The 27,980-nt window shown below is 43.1% G+C and overlaps 1 protein-coding gene across 1 annotated transcript in view; it reads right to left on the bottom strand.

Annotated features, from left to right (window-relative positions):
• The window catches only part of TSHZ1 (teashirt zinc finger homeobox 1), a 136,688-nt gene extending 114,308 nt beyond the window's left edge, over positions 1–22,380 (bottom strand). The window contains exon 1 of the mRNA XM_069620740.1: positions 21,247–22,380. Coding sequence (XP_069476841.1) covers positions 21,247–21,331 — 85 coding nt within the window. The 5' untranslated portion in view covers positions 21,332–22,380. The remainder of the gene's footprint in view (positions 1–21,246) is intronic.
• Between the last annotated feature and the right edge of the window lie 5,600 nt (positions 22,381–27,980).

Below are 27,980 nucleotides of genomic sequence, written 5' to 3'. Positions count from 1 at the left end.
TCGCTATTTCTCGGTGGGGGAACAATGTCAAAAACCATATCTGACGACGAAGCCAGAAGTCAACCAATGCTAATTCTACGAAACTGAAAGATCCACTTACTCCCCCGCCGATTGAATAGCTCACTCACCAGTGACCCAAAAATAGAGAGCAAACCAGCAAAAACTAGCACACTTTGCAACAAGCTCAATCCCACACATACACACACACACACATATAAAATGCAGACCCATTTTTGTTTTGTTTGTGTGTGTATCCTTTGTTTGTATAGTGTCTGTCCGTAGGGAATTTGTTATACATATAGCTGAATTGAGGAACTGGGGTTCAAAAATGTCAACTTACTGCTTTTTGGTTATTCTTATTATTTATTAGCTTTAGTAATGTTGTATTATAAAAGTTCTGAGATTATTTGACTTGTAGTTAATGTTATTCCTCAAATGTATTGGACATGTAATTTGCTATAAATAAAAAAATAAAAAATAAAATGCAGATCAATTTTTCTTTCCAAATTGACTTTTCAGCTCAAATGGTCCTGTCTTCATGTATTTTCTTACTTGCTTTGTATAGTCCTGACATGTGGCCCAGGAACAATGTTAGAGAGCTTGGGGGTATTCACACACACAGACTAGCTAATAAATGTACGCATGGATATTAAAAATTGCTGTGGCATGATATTTTTAGTGGTGATGAGGTGCATGCGAGTAAAAGCATGTGCACGCTATCGCCACCTCCAGATATAATTTATTCCCTCTAATTCCTGTTAAAACAAATGCAGACAGCTGTGATGCCGCCTCGGCCTAGTCAGAGCTTACTTGCTTGTTAAATAAAAAAATAAGGTAGACAAACCACAAAATGTGCTAAATTATCAAAAAAGTGACAAACAAAAAGCATGTGTCTAGCTAGCAGTGAAATGGAAAAAAAGCTTTTAAAAAAGTGGTCAATGAGGTCTGTCTGCCTCGTGCAATGTGATAGCAACCCACTCCAAAGAGATGAGAAAAATGCACTCCTGAGTCCCCTTTGAATATTTAAATTCCAAACACAAACTTAACCCCATGTGGAAATCGAATTTTCAAGGAGGGTAAAGGCTCATGAGAAAGCTCTCTAGTCGGTCAAAAGCATAAAGTAATGTATACGCCCTCAAAACTGGCCCTGGTCACATACAAAATGATCAAATACCCTACACACATACTTTCAAACAGATGTGTGTGTGTGCAGTGTTTAGTGACAGGTGATCACAGCATTCCAGTTGATTATTTCCTTTTCTGAATGCTGCAGTCACCTACTGTGACTACCATGGCCGAGGATTATGGAGTTCATAGTCCACTGCTGTGACATCACTGCAGGAGGATGAGGCATTTTCTCTGTGTGGCCTTTGTTTCTCCTTTTTGGTTTGGTGTGGGGTGAGTGAGGGAGAGAGAAATTTGTTTTGTATGTTATATATTCTGCCATCCTGCGTCCCCTCTACGTGCCCTGCAATGCACACAGAGTGTAAAAGGACACAGGGTAGACCCCTAAACAGCATACCCTTCTAGAAGGTTGGTTTCTTACTAGAGAATACACTGCATCTTGGTTTAGGCAGCCCGAGCGAAGCATTTGTTGTATATCAGATGTTACTTGGAACCCCTCGGTGGACTATATCCATGTAGTTAGTTGATAGTTACCCATCTACATTCTTATACATGTCCACTACCAGAAAGTTACACCATTTCATGTATCTCACTGCTGAGGGAAGGGTAAGTCCTGACTTCCAAGTGGCGCAGCTTCGGCCGAGTCACCCAGCACTCCCTCTCAATGAGCACGTGACATTGCACATTCTGGCAAAAGTTTCTATATTGGTGCTCATACTTTATTCAATGTGCTACATGTTTTACGTACTGAATTCTTGTTCAATGTTTTTACATTTAATAAACATCTGTACATGAGTCAGAATTGTGAGAGTACCTTCATGGCCTAATAAATAAAACGACTAATTAATAAAACTAAAAATACGTCCTTTTTGTATGCACTACATGTTTTGGAAAAAAAACAGTGGTCAGGTTTCCATTTCCACTTGATTTCTACATTGCCAAAACACTTCCATGCACAATAAATCATGGCAGAACAGCACAATTTCTTGGGGAAACATGCACTCGCCAATACTGCATAAGCACTTCTTTTACAATTCCAGGGTTCGAAATTGACAGGAGCTAGGACCTATTTAGCTCCTGCTTGTATCTTAGGAGAGCATCGTTAGCTTAAAACTAACAGCTACCAGAAGCTACTCGTGTCTCCCCAGAGTAAGTGACCTCATACAAACACAACTATGTGATATTAATTGTATATGTTTGAGAATGTGTCTAAAAGGAGAATAAAGAACATACCTAAGGAACATTTAAAGCATAACGGACAACATAAATTGGACAAAAAGTTTACACCTCGCAGACAAGTTGGAGTTGCTGTGCACTATATACTAGCTCCAGGTACCCCAGGGGTAGCTCCTACCTACTTAGAAATTCCCAATAACCAGAAGCTGCTTTTAGCTCCTGCTCATAAAATCCTAATTTCGATCACACAAATCTCCCTGAAAAATAGCCTCTTAAGAAGCAAGTTAAAACTTAGCTCAGTACCTTTTTCTGAAAACAACTCCTTCGAAAAAGTGGGTGTAATGCCACAGACAATTGTGCGTTTTCACATGTCGCATTATATAACGATTCCACAAGAGCAGCCTGCAACAGGATACACACACTGGGCCTTATTGACAAAGATTTGCACCAGAGCAAACCTGCAGGTGCACAATAGCATGCCATATTTGCACCCGTTTTATTATGCCTGAGTCACAAAGCATAGAACTGAATCAAATCCGAGATGTCTGGTGCATCTCTGAGATGCTCATGGCATGCACAAATGTGATTCACAAAGATTTGCTGTAGGGCAGCTTAGAGGTGCACCACGCATCCCCAGGAGTCCTCCAGTTTTAGGCTTTGGGAAGCTGGTAAGGCAGCAGGTGCCAATGCAAGATGCTCATAGGCATTGCCCAGTTTGCTCAGGTGCATATCTTTGTGCATCAAGTCCAACTTTCTGTAAATCAACGTCCACGTTGTATTTGCAGTACACTAGACTTCTGTGCAACTTGTAATAGTTTTACATGCTGTAAATGTTTAATATTATAAAGATTAGTATTACCGGGGCAAACATTCACTAGACAGCCATAAAGGTCACCTCAATTCTATCCATGCACACAGCACACCATTTCTTACTCGCTAAGAGTCAAATATCACTAGCCACAGGTTAATGGCGAGTGTACATTTTGCACCCTGAAGTGACTCAATACCAGTTGGCAAACACTTGGTCCTGTCCTTTCCTTTCCCAAACTCTTATTATCTACTTTCTTAGTCCAGTCTTATGATGTGGACTGAGCAAGAACTACTAGCAAGGGTAAAAATGTCAAGATACAAGCTACTAGCCAGATATAAAAAGTTACTTGCCACCACCGATCTGCACATACACAGAGTGCACCAAGAGTCAATAATCACTAGCCAATGGCTGGTGATGAGCACACATTTTGAAACTGCTACAAAAAATCCCCAAATTCTATATACAACTTGTTAAATTACAGAGATTGTATGCCTGGCATCTAGTGGTTACTTGAATGAAAAAAGTGAAGGTCACTGTGATGATGGCTTACTGAGCATAGTTTTAGAATATGTTTGTTTTTCAGTCATCGTTTCTAATTGATGGAGCGTTTTCCAATGGGGTTTTGCCATTATAAAACACTTCTGTGAATTAGGCCCTTAAACATAATGTGACTTTAACTGCAGTTTTTTAATGAACTATACTTTTCTTTTGTTTAGCAAAGTGAAATTTTGCAATTAAAAAATGGCCTATGGCTAGAGGCTTTTTTTCGCCAGTCTTCATCCCAACACAGCACACCAAACTCCTGAACGTAAAGCGAAATACTGCTTTAACAATGGCATTAGAATAGTAGTTGCATTGAATTTGCTATATTTTAATGAAAAGGCAGAGTGCATGAAAAATTCCATCCAATGCCTACTAATTACCTTTACTGTCTCCCCATCTCCTACCTGAACTTTTACTGTTCCTGTCTGTCTTCCTCTCTCGATGCAACAGGCACACACAGAAAAAAAGAAATATAGTTATGATGTAAATATGAATGCTTCCTTCACTTTTCATTCATTGCAGAAATCACTGTGCAAGAATGGTAATGAGCGTTACATTGTGCAGAAAGGACTTGCAAGATGGTTGAGATAATTCTCTCTCCTCCCAAATCCAATACCTAAACTGGTCCCTATGCCAAAGAAAAACGAATGCCTGTGGTGCCATTTTTAAAGGACCTTTCATGATTATTTAACTCCTAAAGGATCCCGCGAATCAGATTTACAAGTTGTTAAATGCAACCTCTCCACTGACTCAAAATGTGTTGCGTTATACCTGAAACATTCCTAATTTGAAGTCAGAGGAAGCTAGTATACATTCTTAAGTGGAGTAAGGTTACGTTTGCAACCTTTCCCCTGCCCAATCTTTTTGAAGGTTGCCGAAGAAAATGTGCATCAGTTGTCTTCATTGCATGCTGACGAGATGGGGAATTCAAGATCTTAATTTTCTATTTACGTGACTGCTATTTGAATCCTGGTGTCAAGATGCAAGGTTTTTACAGGCTGAGTATAATGCACTTCACGGTTTGTGGATGAATTTTAGAAAAGCACATACAAAAGGGGATAATGATGCAAAAAAGCTACTATGCTTTTTAGAAATAATGATATTTTGAAATTATTATCTCAGACACAGCCCGATCTCTACACACCATTTTGCCAAATGGCAATTTTCCTGTGAAATATCTGTGGAATTGGTGCAAATTTTTCTGAATCAATGAGTTCCACAATTATTTCAGCCAATCAACTCTTCAAAATGATAAATCACTGGGCAAACCAACACCCAATTTACTGCACACAAATGGATTGCCACAAAGGACAAGGTTGTGATAATTTCAAATAGATATGCCAACTGGAATTTTGCATTTAACACAGAAGTGACAATGGAAGCGAATTATGTAGCTGCTAGGGAGCTGCTTGGGCTACCGAAGTGATTTACCTGCTCAGGTAGACGGCCACCTCGGTGCAACCATGAACGCTTAACACAACTCCTTATTGTAAAAGTGATATGAGATATTCCCCAGTCTCCTGCTGAATGCACGGATTATTGTAAACAGCATAACAAGCTGTTAATAAGTGCACTTTGTTTATATTTGAACATATACTGGGAGACACATTATGTTATACACACACAAACGCCGGCATGACTATGATGGCATGTAAATATAGAAGATACATATGTGTGTATTATCGTCCTAAAACACTGTTGAGGGGTTCTGGTCATATGACCAAAAATTCAAAAATTTGGCATGTCATTATGGTGCTCTAACAAACTTACTTTGTTGGTTGTGTTTTAAAAGAAAAATGTTATATGCAATTTATTTGGGCTTCCAATTGGTTGAACATTCACAATTTACAGGAATTGCATCACTTTTATCAATTACAGTCCACGGCTCCTGGATTTTACAGAATTCTGTGCAATTAAGGGTTTTAATACCGCTGTGGTTTGTGAAATAATAGCCAAATTTAAAATATAAATTAAGTTATCAGCCGATTTGTTAAGGACTCTGTTTTGTTTGAAGACCTGCGCCACGTTGTGCCATCAGACCACTATGGTGGTGATGGGCGCAGTGGATAACATAATATTTCAAGTAACTACTAGACACATGTTATACCACCAAAGTAGCAAAACAACGATTTGATAAAGGTCCTAATTTAGACTAGATGTTCCTCCGCTACCACAATCGTGATGAGTTTCCACCTCTTAAAGAAAATGGGAGCAACCGCTTAGACAGAATATTCGAAATCTACAACTAAAATCTTTCCTCAATTACATTTTTGGGTGCCAGTTTTTGGTTTAAAGTTCATCTGGGGACAAGGGTTGATTCATTGCAAAAGTTAAAGGAGCCTCCAACAAGTAGTTGCCTGAAGAATCACCACAAACACTTGTTTCTGGAAGTGTGCAGGAACCCCTAGGAAAGGAGTTTGGGCTCCAAGTCTAAGACGACCTAAAATGAGACTTTGAAAAGTTGACCTTCGAAAAGGTCAACTTCCTTTCCTCTATATTTGTCTTAGAATGACTGAGCATTGGGAACTAAGCATGAGCACAGCCATCCTCACCCACGGACATGGCTAAAATTCTACAGAGGCGAAGGGAACATTACCACCGGACCCCACCCATGGACCTCAAACATTTTAATTTTAAGGTGAGAGCGGTGATAAATTAAATAAGCATCAAGTCTAGTGTGCATTATGTACTTAGTGATTCAAGCCTATAAATCTTTCATCGAACATATTTATTAAATGTAAAGACATGTAGTCATTTGTATATTCCCAAAATGTAAGTGTAAAAGACTGTCCATCTTGTAATGATTACCAACAATCAGAAAATCATTTATACGTTGCTTCTAGGCTTTGATCATCTGCTTTACACAGTAAAACAAGTAATCAATTCTCATTATATACAGAAATGTGGGAGCCCCTAATCTGAGAACTAGCTTGCACAAATAACTTCTATGGGTTGGTTCCCACTAAGGAGGGTCTCCAACCACATTTTAGCTCACTATACCTTTCACAGGGAGAAATATTTGTATTTATTTATTTATAAGCATTTGTAAAGTGCCTAAGCCCAGAGGCATCAAGGCGCTGTTGCGAACCAGTTAGACAGAACATATCTTGTGGAAAATGACAAACGGCAATCAAAGAAATAAAGAAAGTATCAGTATCTTCTCTCCCAATGACAGAGGTCAGGCAGAGATTAGGTGAAGAGACAAGGTTTAAGGGCTTTCCTGAATGCCCCATGAGAGTTTGGGTTACTGCTCTTAGAGATGGTGGGAGGGAATTCCAGTGAGATGCTACTATGACCGGGAAACTGGCACCTCCTCCTCTGATGTGTGTGAACTTCGGCTGTGCGATGTGGCGTAGGTCGGTAGACCTTACCTGCTTAATATGGTTTGTTCTGATGATTTTCAGGCCCAGATATTTGGGTGCTGTGTTCAGCAGGAATTTGGGAGTGATGGTAAGGATTTTGAAATTAATCCATTCCTGGATTGGCGGGCCAGTGTACCTTCTTTCTAGCAGTGAAGTTATGATCACTTTTGGAGATGTTAAGTGCAGAGCGAAGTGCAGTATTTTGGATTACCTGCATTTTACAGATATTTTTCTTGGATGTGCCTGCCGAGAGGGCATTGCAGTAGTCATGTCTTGCTCCAGTTATAGAACCTGCTATGGTAAGGCATCTGGACAGTGTAAGAAATTGTCTGTCTCCGTTAAGTAGTTTGGCCGTGTATGCTGCTGAAGAGGTCGATTGCATTGACTTGTTTTGTGAAGGAGAGAGTGGAATATAAGTGGACTCCCATGGTTTTCACTGAAGCTGCAGGCGGGATTTTAATACCTTCGATCATGAACGAAGAGTATTGGGGGGAGAGTTTTTTGGACCACCCACAACACAAATCATTACCGAAATGCTAAGCTATTCTCCTCTGAAAAAAGACCCACAACCTCAGTGACGTGTTGCAGCCTTGTTAGGCATCACAAGTGAGGTGAAGACATGCTTCTCTAAGCACAGAGAGCCTCTCTAAGCATAGGCTAGAACACACGTTTGGGATTGATGTTGCTACTCTTGTTCATAGGAAACATGCCTCGCATTTCAGTCCTTATCAGCGGGGCTGGCCTGAAAGGCAAAAGGATATTTCCCCTCTGTGAAAGAGTGTGCTAAAACAAGGATGTAGACCCTCATGAGTGGGAACCAACCCATAGAACAGGTTATTTAGTCATGGCTGTTCTCAGTCAAGGGGCTCCCAGATTTCAGTATATCATACTTATTACGACTGAAATCCATATACTAAAGCCACCCTTAGAAATGTACATTGTGAATTTTTTAAAAAAGGGGCTAGATTACAATGTTCACCAATTGCAGAATGTCCTTTTTTATTTTTAGCAGCTGGTTTTGCACACAAAGAATCCCAGCCTCAAGACATCTGTTTTTCCCTCAGTCTGCACAGTGGCCAGATATGGCTAGGGTGGCTCTAGCAAACTTGCACCAGACAAAATGGCCTCACCCACAAGGAAACAGAAACGTGTGTAAGTGTGCATGGACCTAGGCTATTTATGTAGAGCGAACCAAGCTAGAAAGTAACACAGCACTGTACAAAAAGAGTTTGGATCGCCTTGTCAGCCTACGGTCCTCAATAGTCAGTCAGCCGTTATTTGAAGAGCCGGGTCTTCAGAGCTTTCCTGGATCACATGAGGGAGAAAGCCAGCATAATATTAACAGGAAGGTTGTGCCAGAATGTTGGAGCATCGCAGGAGAAGGCTTGTTTTCCGGTTTCCCGGTGTTCAGTTGATCTTCTGAGAATGTGATATTTTCATCAAAGTATGGTGGTGTCTCGGGCATTATAGCTCTGTTGGTGATGCAGGATGTCTTGATGGTGATGCTGTCTTGGATGGGTAACTAATGTTGTGTCTTAAGAATCAGGGAAATGTGGTTGAATTTCTTCATAGACCCATGCTGGACAGCTTTCTGAGGAGCCAGAGTAAAGGTTCGGAAACCTGCTCTTAGCATCGAGGTGGAAGAGCATTGTGGCCTAGACAACGGATCTGCAGTCCAAGGCAGGGAAGAAGGATTTGATTTGGCACAGTAGTGCGAGCTGGTACCATAATGTTTGGGTCTTCTTGAGGAGGTGTGCATTGTAGGAGAGGTCACAACTTATGGAAAAGCTGAGGGACTTTGCATTAGTGATGAATTGGAGGGAGAAGCCATTAAGACCCATCTATGTCAGCCAGTTATCAACTTGGGCGCATTTATTGGCGCCCCAAGGAGGAGGAACTCTGTTTTGGTAGGGTTGAGATTTAGGTAGGCACTTGACATCCAGGCATGAATAGTGGTGAAGCAGCATGTCAATTGTTGAATGTTGTTGAGGCAGTTGACTTTCAGGTTTAATTGTGGTCATCAGCATATTGGTGGATTTAGGTGTTGATTTTGGCAAAGAGTACCCCCAGTGGCTCCAGGTATAGGTTGAAGATGACACGGAAAAGGACAACGCCTTGTGGGGCTCCACGAGTCACTGGGCATTGTTGGAATCTGTCTATGCCCATATGGATGAGCTGGTATATGTTGAGTCAAACCATAGAAGGACTATGGGATCGAATCCCATGTGAGAGAAAAGAGTGTTGGGTAGCGCAGAGAGGCTGAGCAGAACCAAGAGGCATTGGTCGCCCTTGTCCATGATGAGGAGTGCCTCGTTGATGACTTGGATGGGGGTCTTGGTGCTGCATCTTTTTCGGGAAACTGGTCTGCTATTCTTGAAGAAGATTTTGTTGGATGATCTTTTCGAGTGAGACATAGAGAGACACAGTGAGTATAGGATGATGCACTGGATACAGCTAGTGTTTTCAACTGTGTTATTCCTGAGGTCTTTGATAATGTTCACTTCTTTGGATCACACATACCCTCCTTTCCTTCTTGCTTACTACCCGGTTTCCCTTCGTTTCTCTCTGTTAATTTTCTATTTATTAATAAGGGTATTTCTCCTGACTGTTTGCCCTTACCCTTTTTCTCTTATGCTTACCCTGTCCCCTATAGAGACGTTAAAAGGTTTTGTCTAGTCAACCGCTAACCTGGTCGACCTTAAGCAATCTGATTGCAGGTCAACTTACTTTTGCAACTGCGGAACCTGCTATCAATTTAAGTTGCATTTATTTAATAACACAAATAGGGTTTTACCCCAATCAACCTTACTTTTTAATGAATAACAATATGTTGACAACATCATAATTTTGGTTGGTGTGCCGGTTTTCAAGCAAAAGAGTATTATTCCAAAGAGCACAAACTCCAACCAATTGACAATTAAACAACTGGATGAATGACAAAGACTGCTACCATCAATTGTGGTACGCTTTAGAAGAGAGTAATGTGCTGTCTGAACCTACACGCCTCTACGTACAATGAAGCCTCACAAAATGATGCTCGTGTGGGCACTTAATTTGCGAAGTCAAGATGTGCAGTAGCATGTTTGCTTACAAACACACAATCCTCACTTATCACAACCGTTACCTAAACGTGTGCATTTCAACTCCCCGCTGTTGAGTTTTTAATCTTCTCTCTCTGACTTTCACACCTGCTCTGGAATTCGAAAGGACTCGTGCAATCCCAGGATCTGCCGCTGGGCCCTGGTCTAAGGGAACATCTTCGCTTAGGATAAACAAAAGGGTGTCGGCGTAAATCAATCTTTGACGTGTAATTCCAAAATCGTTGGCTTCAGATATAGATCCCGAATCTGCAAAAAGTGTGTTTGTCATGTCTGTAAACATAAAGTGAGCAAAAGAAGCAAATATGATAAATATGTACAGGGCGGGAGAGCGTGGAGTGCCAGAGAAAAGAAATAGAACAGGGGGAAGAGGGAAAGAAGGCAGCGTGGGTGCACATGAAAAGACACACAAGTCAGCCATGGTGTAACAATGAACGCACGCATAGTAAACATGCCCAATCAATACACAGTATATCTATAAACATACACAAAACATTTACACACGTGTTTATTCCTGGATAAACGTGGCCCACGGGCATGAACCTCTGTGTGTCATGCACTAGCTATTGGTACAGCCATATGAATTTGGAAAATAGATTCAAATCATATGTGGGAAATAAATACAATGCATTCACCACACGTGCCATCAAACCCAAAACAACACAGATTGGCTGCTGTTGTGGGTACTTGTGTGTGGTGGGGCTGCTGCATTAAAAGCATAAGGATATGTGCAAATGAAAGCAATAATTTCAGGGCAGAGAATAACTTGGAAGACGTAACCTTTGCTCCTGTCCATCCCATGCGCATCAACAGAGCTTAGTTTGTCTCAGGACAACCTATGTTAGCAGGATGTGAACATTCCAATGGGAGGTTTGTCACTGCAACAAACCGCATGACATTAAAAAGAAACAAGGATTTCCACATTTGAAACAGTTAATATTATTTGATGGTATGGGCACATCTTTGGCAGAGCCGCAGAATTGTGCTTTAAGATGGCTGCCTATGGCTTGCGTATTTGCCCGTTCGGGGGTTGCATTCCTCGGATGACCTGACAGGGACCGTGGAGTTTAGACACCACCAATGTCCTTGTCTGGTTGTTCATTCCTGTACTGCTGTAGCTCGATTACAGGACTGTCAGTTAGGAACTGCATAAGGCGCGATAACATTCCAAGACGGCCTTTCCCTGTGTATTATACAATCTCAATGACAGAAACATAAATAGATGCTCGAGTACCATAAACACTGTGCACTACACGTAATAAGCTCCTGTTTTTACTGACTTACAGTCATAATTACATTTTTTTCGAAAGAAATTGCACTATGATTCCTTATAATTGAATCTAGGAGTATGGGGGAGAGCCGTAAGAAGGCCCTATAATTCACCTACCGCTGTTATTAGCGCCCCACACAGAATAAAATATGCCAGCGTGTGACAAACACATGCACTTGGGCAGGTTTCCTGGCCTCACAGAGGTAAAATTCCCAAAAATGTGAGCGCTTCTTTCTTTACGCGACTGCATTCTTGCTAGCCCGGGCTCTTATGCTGGCCTCACGCTGTGCCTTCCCCAGACCAATTTACGCGGGGAATTACCCGTGCATGTCCTCAAACAGTAGGTGCAAGCTCTTACACAGTAATGCCCTCAAATCCCACAAAATGGCTTTCCTTCCAAAAATCCTGGGAACATTCTATGCTGAAAATGCCCGTGGGCCCTGTGGTCAAATTAGAACTGTGTGTGTGTGTTTTTTTTTCATCTCTAATCATGCATGCACACAACACACACACACACGGCCAGACAAGAGTATTAGACTAGAAGCAGAGGAGCCAAGAGCCAAGAAGCGCGCTATGTTGTACAGGTGCAGTTCCTGCCCTTTGACTAAGTGGAGCTTGTCTTGTTAACGACTTACAATGATGAAAGTGTTTTGAACCATAGTCTCGCGGAAGATTGTTCTAGACCTGGCCTCGCTGGGAAACATACATTCACCCTGAGCTGGGCATAGGCACATTTAATCAGCAGCTAATAACTGTACAGGAGGAGCTGCTCCCTTCATAAATCAATGTGCAAAATAATTGCTAATACACTAGTTATCGATTAGCACACCAACACTCATTTTGAGGCTATAGCTAAGAACTAACAAAGTGACAAGGGTAAAGTGTTATTTCTTTCGCACGCAGACAGCTGGGCTGGAAAAATGACTCCAGCAGGCAGTAATTCTTAATTGACACCTGTCAAGATAATGGCGGCAGTCACAGCTGCTGCAAGAGAATGTGTCCCTCGCCCTGTTCATCTGTCAGCTTTAATACCCTTCCTATGCACATATTTTTCCCTTTGCTCTAATCTACCTAAATTGTCTTGCTTTTTGTTTCAACCTGGATTTTTGGCAGCAGCTAATCCTTTTCTAATGCCTGACCCATTTCTGATTCAACAATCTTTCTCAGATTTGATTAAATGTGAAATGTGCGGTTCTGTATGTAGAAGGACGTGAAAAGGGACAGCCACTTGCTGTTTTTCTTTTTACAGAAACGGTATTAACGTTCAGATGTCTACATGTTGTGTGTTGTACTTGAAGAGGCAACACATGTGAATCCAACACTTACTCTGTAATGCAAGTGCACATGGACTCTCACATACATGCATACAGTTAGCTGTACACCTATCTGCATATTGTCCAAGGTCCCACTCCTGCAGTTATGTAGTGCTTCATCAGAAGCGCTCGGCTTACCTGCACAGGTACTGCATGGTTCACCTGCACAGGTAGCGCATGGGTCACCTGCACAGGTAACGCATGGGTCAAGGATGAGCACACGAGCTCCTCTGAAACAGCGGGGGAATGTCTTCTCATTTTCTATAAATACAGAGGTATGCGGCCCATTACCGTGAACAAAAAAGCTGAAGCCGAAACATGTGTGAAGACGTTCCTCATCACATGCTAATGTTGATCACGCTTACGTTTAACCACCGACGGCCATCGTATGCCACCTTTTCATCAACATTTCCTTTAGAGTGGTCAACAACTCTTCAGTGGTAAAGAATGCGTGTCAGTGTGCAGATGCGCTGTGCATGATTGGCATACAGTGTGCCTGTTTGGTCGTGCATGTGTTTGGTGTATATATTTTTTTAAATGTTTATATTTCTTGGAGCATTTACAGACGTGTGAGGGAGGTGGGGGGGTATATGTGGTTTATGTTTTTTTTTTCTTTCTCCAAAGTAGGAGTTGCGGGTCCATGTGTGGTTTCCAGCCTTTCGACCCAGCGCAATGTGATTGTGGTCTAGGTTGCAAGTGTGTGTAGTGTTTTAATGAGTGTACAGGTTATTGTGTATGGGAAGGCGATTGTGAATGATTTGTTGTGTGTCAGATATTTTCACAAAAGTCCCTATTATTATGTTTAATATTTGAGAGAAAGAAAACGTGTGTATCATGACAATACTGAGTAAATCATAAGTATGGGTGGCCTTATGCATTAGGGAAACAGGTTTTGTGTGTATGTGTGTTGGTTCTGTACAGTGTTCAGTATTTTCCAGATGCGTGAGTGGTCAACGGTGTATATGTATACATGTACACATACATAAAGGGACACGTTTGAAAGATAGATTTCAATTAAACTGTGTTTCTGAATTCCAAATTGGTAGTGCTCATTGTATACAAGATGACAAACTAAATATAAACACACACACAATCTCAAACGAAAAAGGAAAATAAAATTGTATAACTGACCAGGCCTACAGACACGTACATTTCTCCTTTAGAACAGTGTTCAAATGGAAGTCCTAATCAGTTGTGGGTCAGAATACAAGCTGATGCTTTAATCAGCCATCTTTCTTTAGCACAAATAGAGGCAGGCGGCATGACTGGGGTGTGGGTAGTCCAGGACTGAAATTCGACAACTGCTATCCCCATTTCTTGTGTTCACAAAAACTGTTGTATGCTACAAACCCTCGTATATGCACAAGGACAGGCTCAGAGGCATGTAGACATCCCGGCTCCTGGAAACCAAATACAACTGTGCCATTCAGACCCAATTTTGCAAGGTGATCCACACCAGAGAAGAAATAAAGAACATTTATATCCAACGATACGCCAACCATGGAGTGACGCATTCAGATTATCAAAATTTACACCATACCGATTTTCTGGCCCCTTCTCAATTAACCCTTTCCCTCTTTCCCACCTCTGATGACAGGGCTAATGGCCATAAAGGAAAGCGATTTCTGGATACAAGGCTTTCTATTTCATCCTGTGATTTATAGCTCCAATGGGTGGCCCACAAGTCCATCCCCCCGCCCGTACTATTCTAGACCACCCTTCTTTTCTTAAAAGTTCCCACGGAGTTGAACTTGGATATTTCCAGTTCGACCACTGGACATTTGTCTTGCAGGTAAATCATCAAAAGTGTCAAGCCCCTGTGCAAAACACGGATACATTGGACCTATTGAATTGATTTTTTTTAAATAAAAAAAATAGGCCCCAGTGGAAGTTATTAATATCTATTCCAAATGTTAAAAAATACACATTGCTAGATGGGCAGTAAATAAAAATAAATGCTCCTCAAATTGCTGGACTATGGCACCCTTGAATTTGTTGAAAATATGATCACGAATCAGACAGAGTTCACTAAAAGCTGAACTGGTGCAAGATCGTAGAAGAGACACTGTTAGAGCTCCGCAAACATTCCTGATAGTGCAACATCTTATTTCTCTGTCACTTCCACACTAACATCTGAAATTGGGGAACAAACAGCAGCTTGAGCTTGCTCATTCCTTTTTAAGCCCTTTTAAAGGATAATTTTGAAGTGTACCTAACAACTGTGTTTTTAATAAATTATCATTTAATTAGCATAACAAGCAAAGAAAGAAAATGATTCACTGTTTGCTAACAGCTATGCTAAAGAGGTGAGCTGTTTATTTTTTTTAAGGACACTTGTAATTTCAATAGGAAATTAGACGCTGCTTCTTTTATTTAAAAGTGATACTGTTTTCATCCATTCACAGTAACATTCAAACATTTATTTTCAATAAATAATAATTATAAAAAGAGAACTAATAATTATAGCAACATAGACGGGTGATGGCCGATTACCTTTCTTTGAATGGACCTGACCAAAAAAAAGCTCAATTCAACAGAGCACTGCAGCTTTAAACTGCTGACAAAACACTAACAAAGGAACACATGTAAATACATGCCATCTACTCTCCCACTGGGACTTCAACCCGCATGGATGGGGTTAGAGGCCGGTGATTAGTGCTGTGCACCAAGATAATTGTTTATGCAGGCACTACACATGTTTTCAAGGTGCAGTTCTCTGGTATGCACACTTTGATCGGGTTAGCGGGAAATTGTGGGACACAAAAAGGTTTGCTTTGCAATGTAATCCGTCATCAGGAGATTTGTTTGAATAACCCTTCCATCTTTTCTAGGCCCAGACTTTCTTTTCAGCACAGGCTCCAACTTAAAAGATTTCCCATCCGTTTCCTATCCAAGATGGCCCACTAAGTGGATGCATCTGTTGCAGAGATATCGGTACAGCTTGCAGCTCACATGTCCCAATCGCAGAAGGGCCGACTCAGCCACTTGTCGTCCTTTGGGGTCAATAAAACAAGTACCATTTAGTTGGGCAATAACGCCACATATTACTGAAGGGGCAAGCCCCAATCGTGTTTGTGGTTTGACCCATCTAAGTGCTTACTATTATCATCTCACTCGCTTGTGTTCTCTCCCGCTGCTACTCACTTTTCCGTTCTACGCACTCGCTTAAGATCTTGCTAACTCACACATTTATCAACTCTCTCAGTTTTGCAACTGTTTGCTCACTCTGTTTTTCTGGCTCATGTCCAACCACCCACTCACACGTTTGCTCAGTCTGTCTCTATGACAATCACCCATTTCGCGGCTCTCGCTGGTATAGTCTGTCCCTCTATGACATACACTTATTTAGGACCCCGCTCACATATTCTCGATGCTTTCTTCAACGTTTTACCATTCAATAATCATCCCTGGGTTGTTTGTTGCTCTGTGCGAGATACACTCATTTGGTACCACTCACTGGTTTATCCCGTTGCTCTCATCAATATTCAACCATTTGGGTGCCCGTACCGTCTTTACTCATTCGGTCACTTTGACATTCGGTTATGTGTTGACCCCAGCAGCATCTCTGAACAACTGTTCTATCAATCCACAAAAGGAATCAGGATGTTCAGCAATTTATCTGTTGCAATCACACGGCTATTATTCCCCCCCCCCCCGTGAGAAAACCAAACTACTTTTGTTGATCGTAAAATTTTATCTGCACTTTTTGCTGAATTTCTAAGGAGAATGTCAAATTGTAAATGTATGACTGGCGGCAATGGAGCTAGTCGTTTCTCTTGTCAAAGTATGATGATAATGCATTTATAGTAGCGCTTAGACTGGTCTGTCAAAAAGAGAATGACCTAAGATTCCCCAATGTCGTCGACGTACAATTTGCAGACGGTAGTGGTAGTCTTTTGTGCCAGTTCATGACACTCTGAAGCTGGTTTTTTTTCATCCCTCCTTCTCAAGTAACGAGCCATTGTCGAATTGCAGTCTGAGGAATTAATACAATAGTTTTCAACAACTTCAGTGTGCCAAAAGATTTTTTTAAATTCAAATTCGAATTTTGATCTGTTCCACAAGCATCCCTAGTGTAACAACTGTGCTTTATCTTCAAATTGGAAGGAATGAGAAAAAAACTGCTGAGTGGGGAGGTTATCTGTTGGTTTTATTGCACGGTTTAAAAGCAAGGATTACTGAGGTCATTAAGAAGCATTGTCTCTCTGACATGATTAGTCAGGTAACAAAGTCCATTTGTCACCTGAACCAGCAAATTGAGTTAATACTGCACTGCAGGCTGTGGGGACTGCATAATATCAACTTGATTACATCAAACTGCCTGCAAAGTTGACACCTCACTGAATTTGTCGGCATTAATTGTTAAGCCTGCCACAAATCCATCAGGTTTACAGATAATTAGGAGCCTGCTAATGAAGCTGGCTAAACAACCTTACCTTTTTTGATAATTACCAAGAAGCTTCATCACGAGGAAGCCATTTTCGATTTGTTTGCATGTGTCCGAAGATGTATTTATTTAGATAAGTTGCCTTTCCCATCCAATCACTATGAGGTATTGGTACTTTGTGCCTGTCAGCCCCCCACATCTCCCTGCCTACCTTACAATCAATGTTGTCCCACTAAAACAGACTCTGGAAAAATTCCATCAGTTATGACTAGATTATGGAGAAAAGGGCCGACAAATCAGCCTTGCAAAGCATTGGATTTAGAAAAAAACATCTTACGGAACATAGCAGTGGTCATGCCACTTACCAATGGGCAAGCTTGAAGGCGGTCTAGTGGCTAATTTGCAGACTGTGGAAGCTGGAGTCCTTAAATACAAGCATTGCTCCAACACTTGACCAAACGCTGTGTTTCTGGGGTGATCACTCATAAATTTACCAAAACATAGCGTTGTTAGCAAGAAATTAACATCAACAATAAAGGCTATACAAAAACTGAACGTTTGCGAGGGGCTGTTTGGCTAGCATCCATTGCAGTGGTGTTTTGAAATTTGGGTTACTTAACCCTAACAGTCTAAAATGTGTAAAACTTGTCCCCATATCTAACCCCTCCACCAACATCCTAAGCAATGGCTTAAAAATCTGATGGCGTGAGCCAATCAGATGGGACTACCGAGGACATATGGATGCCATTGGGGTACAGGGTTGGTAGGGGTATCGCTGAAGATGTGTTTAACAAATGCCAGGCCCTACAGCCATCCAAATCACAAGGACACCTAATATGCAAAGTTATAAAACCCAGACGGCCCACGCCCAGCCCGACCGCCGTATTTGAGACCTTGCTTCGACAGCACTAGACCTTATCCCCCAAAGCGTGTGCCATTTTAAATTTCCACTCCACTAAAATGTATATTTGGCTCCACTTTTCAGACCCTCCCCCCTCCTCCTCTCCTCTCGAGTTCCTGTGCTAGCAGATGACTCAGTCATCAACTCTTCAGAGCCATCACTTTGCAGCATTTTTGATTAAGTATGCCAAATGTCGTGTAGAGGAAAGAATGGAAACACTAAGCCTGCCAACTTTTGATTGACCATTAAAGCCAATGATATATGTGCCTGTCAAAAGACAGACAATTAAATCAATATTGGAAAAAAGTCTCCTTGACGGCTTGTTTTTATGTAAGAGCTGCCAGGATGGATTACCCATGCGCCATCATGCCCTTGTCAACTTTGAAACCTTTCACTTAGGGGGGGGGGGCGCATTTCACGATGCAGTATATATCAAGTACTCCGCATCTGCCCTCTGAAGGGGGTTCAGCGGGCAAACGCGGTGTGCAAAAAGTCGCAAGGGGGCCTGGGACGATGACCGTCCTAATAAGATGATACTGTGGAGGAAAGAACACAGGGCATGAACAAAGCCATACCATAAAGAGATGTATGGGCACTCAAGTATACCCAGAATCCTGCCTAAATGTAGCAAAATGAATGTGCTTTTATTTAGCAATACAAAATCCACCTTTTGGTTTTGACTGCATGCTGCTCCTCACAGTCCGTACCATATGTGACAACATTTTTTTTTAAAGCACAGATCCCCCCAGTCCAAAGCAGCATTGCAAAGCCTGAGCAGAATTAAATATGCTGTCTTCGGTTTCACTCCCTGTAGATAATCCTCGACATCAAAGGAGCCGTGCTACGCCTGCTCTTCGGCGCCAATGCTTGCCCGAAAGGGACCCCATTTTAACTACAAGGGTCGGAAGTTGTCGACAATACGTACGCACTTGCGATATTGTAGAAAATGAACGTCGTGCGTGAAGGCCCGGCAAGCTGCTTGTCGAATGCGGCATTTTCTAAAGATTTGGAGGTCGCAAGCCAAGGGAAGGTCTGAACTGATAGGAGCGTGTGGGCGTATGGCTGGGTGCTTTGCAGGGGAAGGGGGACTTTGAAATCAACCAAAGTCAGCATTGTGTATGTCCTTGCTATGTGTGCGTTACTGGCCGTAACAAGCCTGGCTTTGAACAACCACGCTGCCGTCTGTAGAGAAATCCGAGACACTGGACTCAATGTACGTCTACATTCAATGTAGCATTGAAGTCTCTTCTGACCACCCCTTGAACATAGCCTACCTCCGTAAGCAGTGCACGCAAGGCAACGTGGAGGGCTCGCTGTAGTTCTCAGAGAAGCAAGGTATTTTACAGTATGAGGAACCGCTAGACCGTGCTAAAGGAAAGCCTTGAAAGGCACTGCAGCTGGCAGGCCAGCAATTTCACGTGCAGAAGAAAAAAAACACCGTTTAGTAGGTGTTTCTAGGTCTGAGGGATGATGCGGCTCTAAAACTTCAGAGGGGGAATTCAAATGGAGGAAAAAAAGGAAAAAAGTTCCCTTGCTAGTGGCTGAGCTGTCGGGAGCATGTGTGTTTCCATGGTGAGTGATTTATTGATGTTTATCGGGAATGAATAGATCAAAGGCTGCCCGGATGACAGGCGATCAATCAGGCATCAAACCAAGGCTGGCAATCCTCTAATAAAACAGAAAACAAGGAAACCACTGCTGCCAGGTTTCACCCCTCGCCCCCCTTCTGGATTCAAGGGAAGGAGATCGGGAGGCAGTGAACTTTTATGGTCCCCGGGATGCAGGCTACACGCCTCCCACCCCCCTTCGTCTGTACGAGATCAAAGGTAGCCGTGGCCACGAAGCACCTTTCAACGTGACATGCAATCTGTACAGGAAGGGCATTTTTTTTAATTGCCGTGTGTAAACTGAGCAGGCGGACCCGTGGCTTACTCTGCCTCCAAAAAGGAATGAAGACAGGCCACAAACACAAGAGCCACTACGCTCAGCCAGACCTGTGTTGAATGCGCTCACCTCTCATCGCCGCGAGCCCCCTCAAAAATGCATTGATTGCAATAAAGCACCGAGCTAGCCCTCTACCTTGATCTCAATGGTGGGAAACCCAACGGCTCACAGCTGCATCTTAAATGTGGTTCGCAAAGCGTATTTTTATCGGTGCCTTTTGGCTTGTCCGTACGGTTTTAAGTGACCTGTGTCTTTGGAGTTGGATGTGTCAGCTAGCTGCACTATTGTGCAAGTCATATCACTGATTTCAATGGAAACCATTGACAAAGGGCTCAACTGGAACTTCTACAGGGGGCACAGACACGTGGGGCCCCAAAACGCTTGCCAACCCCTCCTTATATATTAACGAACTCTACTTCTAAATGCAGGAAAACTTGATTTGGCGCCGGTGGCCGAATAGGAACACCAGAGCCTCGCTAAACCTAAGATTTGCTCACGCTCATCTCTCCACAACAATATCCAAACCGAGCTATATTTCCGGGTTCAAGACATCATCGCTATCAGTGCCCTCAGGCTACCACAAAAGGCAGACTCATGCAAGGATACCAGAGATCAAGAACACGCATGTCAACAAGGTGCAGCATACTCCATGGTGGGATGCTGTCCTGCACATGCAGGGCATGTTGTCATGTTACGTTAGTTGGATTTATATCAGGCACATTTGCATGGTGTACCTGCGAGTACTGTGTTCCTGTACTGTCACAACCCCCCCAAGGCAAGCCGCTTTCATCGGCACCTGGCACACCACTAGACATATATTAAGCAAATTAACAGGAAGGCACGGGTGGCGCTCTGTGCCCTCATCCTGCCTTCCCAACCTCCCATATTCCTTTGCAAGTGGCGCTCTCTTTTTGAGCAAATGGCAACCTGGAAATGAGAATAACCATTTCGTGTTTCCCTGCCTTTCTCGCCAGCTGAGAGCTAAAAAAACAGTACTCGCGTGAGGTACCTCGAGCCCGCCCCGCCTGTGCCCCTGAGCTGAACTTTCTGAGGTTGGCACCGGCTGCAGACGAGTAATTCCGGGTCGGGAAGGAAGGGGAGGAAAAGGGGTGTGAGAGGGGGGTTTGGGGAGGCACGCACTCACACGTGGGGGGCTGGCATGAGCCTTGGAAGTTGAAAGGGCCCGGACGGCTCCCGCTGACCGAGTTTTACCCCACACCGGTGCCAACCCGGTGTAAAGTTCAGAGCGGGGACAAGGCACGGGGGCCATTTTACAGAGGCCAAGCACACAGCGGCGGGAGGGGGCAGCACCGTACCTGCGGAGCGCCGGGGCGCCTGCTGCTTCCTCCTCGGCATCCTGGAGAGTTTCCTCAGGACCTCTTCGATCCCTCTTCTTTTCATGCAGGAAGGCGGGTGGGGGGCGTAAAATATGAAAGAAAACGGGGGTGCAGTCTCCGGTGGGGGGTTTGGGGGGGCGGCGGGAAGCTCGGCTTTTCAGCGGGCGAGGTCCACGGTGCGAGTTGGATGTGGCGGCGCCCCCGAGGGCTGCGGGCTCAGTAGCCGCCCGCCGCTGCGCCTCCTCGGCTCCGGGTCTGTGGGCATGGAGGGGCGCCTCGCATGTCAAGTTCCCGCGGCTGCCCTTCCTGCTGCCGCGCACACACACACACACACACACGCCCGCCTCAAGGAAAGCAGCGGCGATCGCTGTCAGCGTCCGGCCGGATCCATGTCCCCAGTCTCTTCTCCTGCCTCCCGCTTGATCCCTTTCCCCGGAGCTGGTGACGAGGTGCTTCACTCCCAAGTCGCTCCCGGAGATCAAAAGAGTCCTCGAAAAGCAGCAACTTTCCGCCCCTTTATTGCACCGATCACAGCCTGCTTCTTTTTGGTTGTTTTTTCTTCTTTTCCACGTAGCAAAAACGATGTCGATCGGAGCCTTCTTCTTCCTCCTCCCTTCACTCAGCCTGGCAGCAAGAATGCAAATAAAAAAAAAAGAGAGAGAGAGGGAGTGAGGAGACACACACACCGGATGGTTAATGTCAGTCACTCCTCCTCCGCCTCCTAGTCACAGATCAAACAGTCTGCTGGGCACAGCCACTTCTGCTTCCCCTTCTCCCACCCCCCTCCTCCATCCGAGGCTGCAGCGTCTTCAGGCACCCGCACACGACGCTGGATGTTCTTCCGTGGAGTCCTGCCTTCTGTCCACCTTGAGGGATCAATGCACGAAGAATAAAAAATAAAATGAAAAAAAATAAATGAACAACGAGCGGAAATAAGAATAATAACACAAAAAGCCAGGACTGTGGGTGCGAATACAGCTGCCCCTGCCCGAGGATGAACCTGGGCTGTTTCCTCGCTTGAAAGAAACTAGTGGGAGAGGAGGTAAAGCACGAGTCTCTCCTCTCTCCTGGCTTTCGGTGAAATATAACATGCACACACTGAGATCCCAGGGCTTTCAGACAGCCTCAACTGATAGACAGACACATCGAGCTGCGTTTCCTGCTCACTCCTCCTCCCCTAACAACGTCACCCTGACAATTACAAATAGGTCTCACACAAACCCCCATGCCTGTCAATCTTTTTAATTGCTTTGTTTTCATTTCTTTCTCCCCCCCACCCCTCTCTTTTCTTGTCAGGGCTAAATAATGTGCCAGAGAAAAGGTCTTCATACAGGATTGCACTTTTAAGGCACAGACACGGGCTTTTTTTTGTTTTGTTCCCTCGATGTCTTTGCAGGCACACTTTGAAGGAGCATGTGCAGTCTGCGTGTGAGTGGGTTTAATTGTGTGCTCGAAGCCTACCTGGAAAGTTCAACTGTGGGGCAAACGTGTACGCCCTATTGCAGTACACCGCACACAGTGCAGCCGAGAGGAACCACGCAGGAGACGTGGGCAACTTTAGTTCCCACAAGAGAGCTATCGCTTTTGAGAGAAATATCAGACAGGTGTGCCAGCTAACTTTAAAGCCAAGCGCGCGTTTTCTTGTTGGCAGAACATGTTGGGCAACCTATACAAGAACATTATTTGATAGGGATTTTAGCCTCTCGAGGGGGTCTGTGAAGTACATTTTTCTTGCAGAGATGCGGTACCTCAAAATTCAGCCCATCATTCACGTACGCCATTAATACTTATTCATGTTCTAGTCAGTAAGCATGTTATATTCCATTAACGTGCAGCAGACAAAAATCCGGCGCTCATTATAAGTATGCATACGAAGGAGTTCCTCGACGACCAGGGTAGTGGATTCCTACCCATTGCCCTATTTAGGATTACACTCGGGGTGCGTTTAACAAAGCATTATGTCATGCATGAAGACGAGGATTCTTAAACACCATCTACTATAATTATAATTGTTCTTTTATAATGCACAGCACTTAATACTAATGAGTGGTTTCTAAGCGCTAGATTCTAACCTGTGTTGCCCTCCGTTGACTTGCTTCTAAGAGAAACTAGTTGCCCTGGAGCTATCCTTCCTCCCAAAAGGATATGCTCTCACAGGGCTCACTATACCAGAAATTGTTCATGGTCTGCTGTCTCTCAGCAGGGAGCGCCACTCCTGACTTCTGGCACCCCTAGATCGCTCCATAACTTTTAACAATGTTGATCAAGAAGGAGCGCTATTGAACATACTGTGGTCATAAACCAGGCTTAATTCATTCCTTCCAGATACAAATCAAACAAGTAAATTTGGGCCCAGATGTTGTGACCTTCCAACCCAATATCAGTTTTTCAGTACTCCTATGGTCAGAACTAACTTCTATGTAATTCTGTCTATAACAGGAACAACATGGGAAAGCGACTCCCAACATACAGCAGATCAACATTTCTGGGAGTGATCTAGCTCCTGTTCGTCACTTAGAAAAGCCTGGCTAGCTTGGACACAAAAAATACTTGGAGGTACTTTTGAAACCACAGACCAAATGATGGCATACATACATACCTGTGTGACATTCACTGTGTGTGTTTTAGGAATGTGTTTAGGACCTTTGGAAGACAACCAGAAGGCATGTAAAGCTGAATTGGTCATACAGAAGGACAGGCAAGTTTCCATTTTAAGGTTAAGGTAAATACATTTGTATCACAAAATGTACTAACTGCTCTCTTACCATAGGTGGCTCCTACTTTCTGGGAGATGCCCGGGGCCAGGAGATGCTTTTAGCACCTACTCAGCCAACCTTATCTTCAATTCTTTAAATAGGATCTCATTACATCATCATAAAGACAAAGATACTGGTGGCCTATGCGCGAAAACACCTAAAGCCTGCATCTCAAGCTGACTCATGGATGTGATACCAGTTCCGGAAACATTCTCCGCCCTAAACATGAATGTCTAATAAATATAAACTACATGGCATGGGGAACTAAACGTGGAAGTTGGAACCAAAGAAAAGTGCGTCAAAATCTTGTTCACATGAATTTCGACTCAAAGGCTCTCTTTGCCTACACACGACAAGGTGGCGCAGGCAGTGAGAACTACCACCCCTTTTTGCTTAAGAGGGTTTTTAGTCATTTCTGGGAGATCCTCCCTTTGCCGTGACCGCCCAGGCACTCATACCAGAGAGGCTCTGCTACAGCAACATGTTGCTAGATCACCAAGGTAAAACAACACTCCCTCCCACCAAAGTTACCCTAAATAATGCTATCAGACTGGTGCTGAGAGAGGGGAAGTGAATTAATGTCAATGCCTATAGAGTTCTCGACCAGGGATCTCCTCTTACAATTTGCAGAGAAACAGAGTCAGGAAGGACAAGGACACATAATCTTGGGCCAATACATTATGCCAGTCACTGATCGTCCCCTAAGGCCATTGGCTGAAGTCAAAATGACAAGCTTGCCCCCTGACTTGCAGTTAGGCCTAGCTGAACAGTGTATTTGACCGGTTTTTCTTCAATATTGCATAATAAAATTTTGCTGCGAATTTGCATTTTCAGCCAAAGTACACGTATCTTTTGCCCATTTCAAAGTGATTTTTCCATCCCGTCCTGATCTGAAGTATATCTTGTGGTTCATATTATAGCCTATGCATGTTAGGACCTGATTAGTGTTGCTTTCTTGTCTCCATATTAGTATTTTGACCATTTTGCAGTATTTCCCCACGCCATTTCACCTGTCATTCAAAGTGTCATTTGCCAAAATAAGGTTTTCTCTCTTGTGTGGGAGGGAGGATTGCCTATAACTCTAGACATTGTATTTCATCCCTGAAAACCTGTAGATTACTCACGTTGGTGTAGGATTGCTCATTTGTATTTAAACACAACTTTTCAGGGGGAACATTAACCTAAACGCTATCGCTATCTGTGTGCAAAACAAGACTGTTCTTTTTCCCTGTGTTTTCTATTTTGTCACCTTATAAGTGAATTCAATTGCTTGACTTATGTTTCTGAATTGTATTGTCACCTTTTGGGAAATTGCTGCCCCATATGCATATCTATAGTAAACCTATGTGTGATTTGAATATTAAAATAAATAAATAAATATTTACCTTTGCAAACTAGCCTGATTCCTGGTTCAGTGTAACCTGGGGGTATTTTGAGAAGGGTGTGATATGAGTGGTACATCATTCAGAATATTGAACTTATAGACAAAAATAAATAAGGGTCTCATTTGCGAGCTACATGCTAGGCGAGACTTGGGTGTGTACCTGATTGAAATCCCTTACAGGATGCTTCCCAAAACACCACTCTGTTTCCCTTGGTTATTGAAATTAATTTAGAATTGAGGCCTAGCTGATGCAAGATCAGCAATGCTTGGCCTTGCGGTTGGGATCTGGAGTTTAGATGGATAAATGCAAGATGAAGACAGGAACAGACAGGAACAGGACGCTAGCGTAGGAAGTCAGGAATCGGTGTGTCTGTGTGTTGTCAGGGGCTCTTATTTATAATGCCAGGTGACATCATCACAGTATGTGACAGGGGCAGGCTTTACTACACACACCCTTAACAATAGGATTGGGCAAGGGTAGTAATCTCTGCCTTGCTCTCTGCTGGTTGGATTTCTAAGGGAATGATGTCAGGTATATGAGGTGAGGTTTACATTGCCCAACACTCCCACATTTACTTTACTTAATATCCAATTTTGCCAAAAACCTGCATTTCTTCACTTGTAATCTCTTGGCAAATTATACACACAGGTTACATATTATGTGCATCGCAGTTCCATCCAATCCTCAGGTCTGTGCGACCTTGTTTCGATTTTCTGACACATTTTGGTAATTTTACACATTAAAGACTTGGCCAAAAATACCACAATTTTATACACAAATGTGAATTGTCCCCAGGGATGTATGTACAAAATCTTATGTTTACCACATTAATACTTTCCTTGGAATTGGTCATATTTCATAACTTCTGTTCCCCATGCAGCAATGAGTTCTACCAAGTTTTAAAAGATGACCCGCAGAATTAGATTTAACACTGCAAACATTTACATTTCTGCTAATTCTTGCTACAGAAATAAGAGTCTTTAGAGTTTCTTTATAACATAGTCTCTGCGACCAAAAGGCAGTCCCTTTGTTACTTGATCCTGGGTTTTTTTCTTCCTTCAACCGAAAGCAGCTGTCATTTCCTCCCAGGCAAGGGGGGGTTCTAGTCTTAATTGAAGGTATTATGGTCCCTTCACACTTGACAGGTGAGTGTCCCAGGACTGCTATTGTCCCAGCCTGGAGCACAGATGAATGTCTGATGAGCATGTGAACTTCCATTGTCCTATCCCATTCAAAGTTTTTCAAGCTCGCACTTTGCACCTACGTGTCCTGGATTTAGGGTGTATCTCCCTTCCTTGGAGGAGTTTCAGGGCCGGCAACTGGAGTAGCAGGTTTTCCTGAGAGTTTGCAACTCTAGCCTATGTGTTTTAAACTGTTTAATTTCTTACTTTGGGTCTTGAATTAAACCAACCTATGACAGAAGATATCTTATGTGTATATTGTCACCACTAACATAATTCCTTTGCATTGCCAAGTAAGCAGGCTTTCATTAACAATTGAGTTTTAAATGGGTTGATTTATTTTCTCTTCAGTCAGCACAGCCCATTTTTCCACATGTATTAAACCCTGCTATTATTTATTTCTTTAATTCGGTTCACAGCTCCTCAGATTGCCACTGTCTTGGCAGCTCTAGTCATTTTCCTTGCAGCAGGACTCTTAACTAAAGTATAGATGCATTTATCCTTGACCTGGCTCAGAGAGTAAAAAGTCTCTTTGAACTGCTGCACCTGGATAATTTTGTCAAGAAATAAACATGTGTTCCTGTGCGAGGGAAACATGAAGTTGCGTTTGATTTCTCTGAGAGTTGGTTTGATTGGGCCTTTTTACTCACAGTGGTTTCAGAATGACAGGTGGAATTGGCACCAAAGCAGCATTTTGAAAGGGTGAAAATGTTTCATCTTGAAGGGGAATTTTTGGCTTTTGCAGCAATGCATTGCTGCCGGTTCCCTTGATTCCATAGATATGTCTCAGAACACACTGGCATGCTCCTGCAGTGTGTCCCTGGTTCCACCCCGCCTGAAATGTGGGTGGCATTATGATGCGGCCATTTTTCTGTTGCTGCCAAAACTCAGTTTTGAGGCCCTGGTGCGCACAGGATCCAGTGCAGCCAAGTTGCTGTCTCTAGCGAAAATGCAGCTCAGTGATGTGGGGCAATGCGTTGAGTGGGTCATGTTAAAGACTCCAATCAAGCAGTCCCACTAAGTCAGAGCCTTGTCTGGGATTGCTCAAGGGAAGCCCTTATTTATATATTTTTTATGTCCAGTTCGTGTACTCTGGATGACAACCCTTATATAACACCCCTCTCTTAGAATCCCCCTGACCCCACTGAGCCAAGAAGAAAGTTTGTTTTGCAAATGTAAAAGGTTTATTTGAGAATTAAACAATATATATATATATATCGCACTTTTATAATAAATTAATAACTGATATCACACTTGTGAATATGAGCAGTAATCAGCAATAGGTAATCCTACAATAGCACAGTTCTGGTGATTTATGACTAGGAACAGGGGAATAAGGTATCAGAGAATGCTTTATGGTTTCAAGGAGATGCAAAGATGAATAAAAGCAA

The sequence above is a fragment of the Ambystoma mexicanum genome, chromosome 5q, assembly GCF_040938575.1.
Source record: "Ambystoma mexicanum isolate Mex_15411 chromosome 5q, UKY_AmexF1_1, whole genome shotgun sequence".
In the NCBI taxonomy this organism is placed as follows: Eukaryota; Metazoa; Chordata; class Amphibia; order Caudata; family Ambystomatidae; genus Ambystoma; species Ambystoma mexicanum.
The sequence above is the reverse complement of the archived record's forward strand: the minus strand, read 5'-3'. Positions and strand labels throughout refer to the sequence as shown.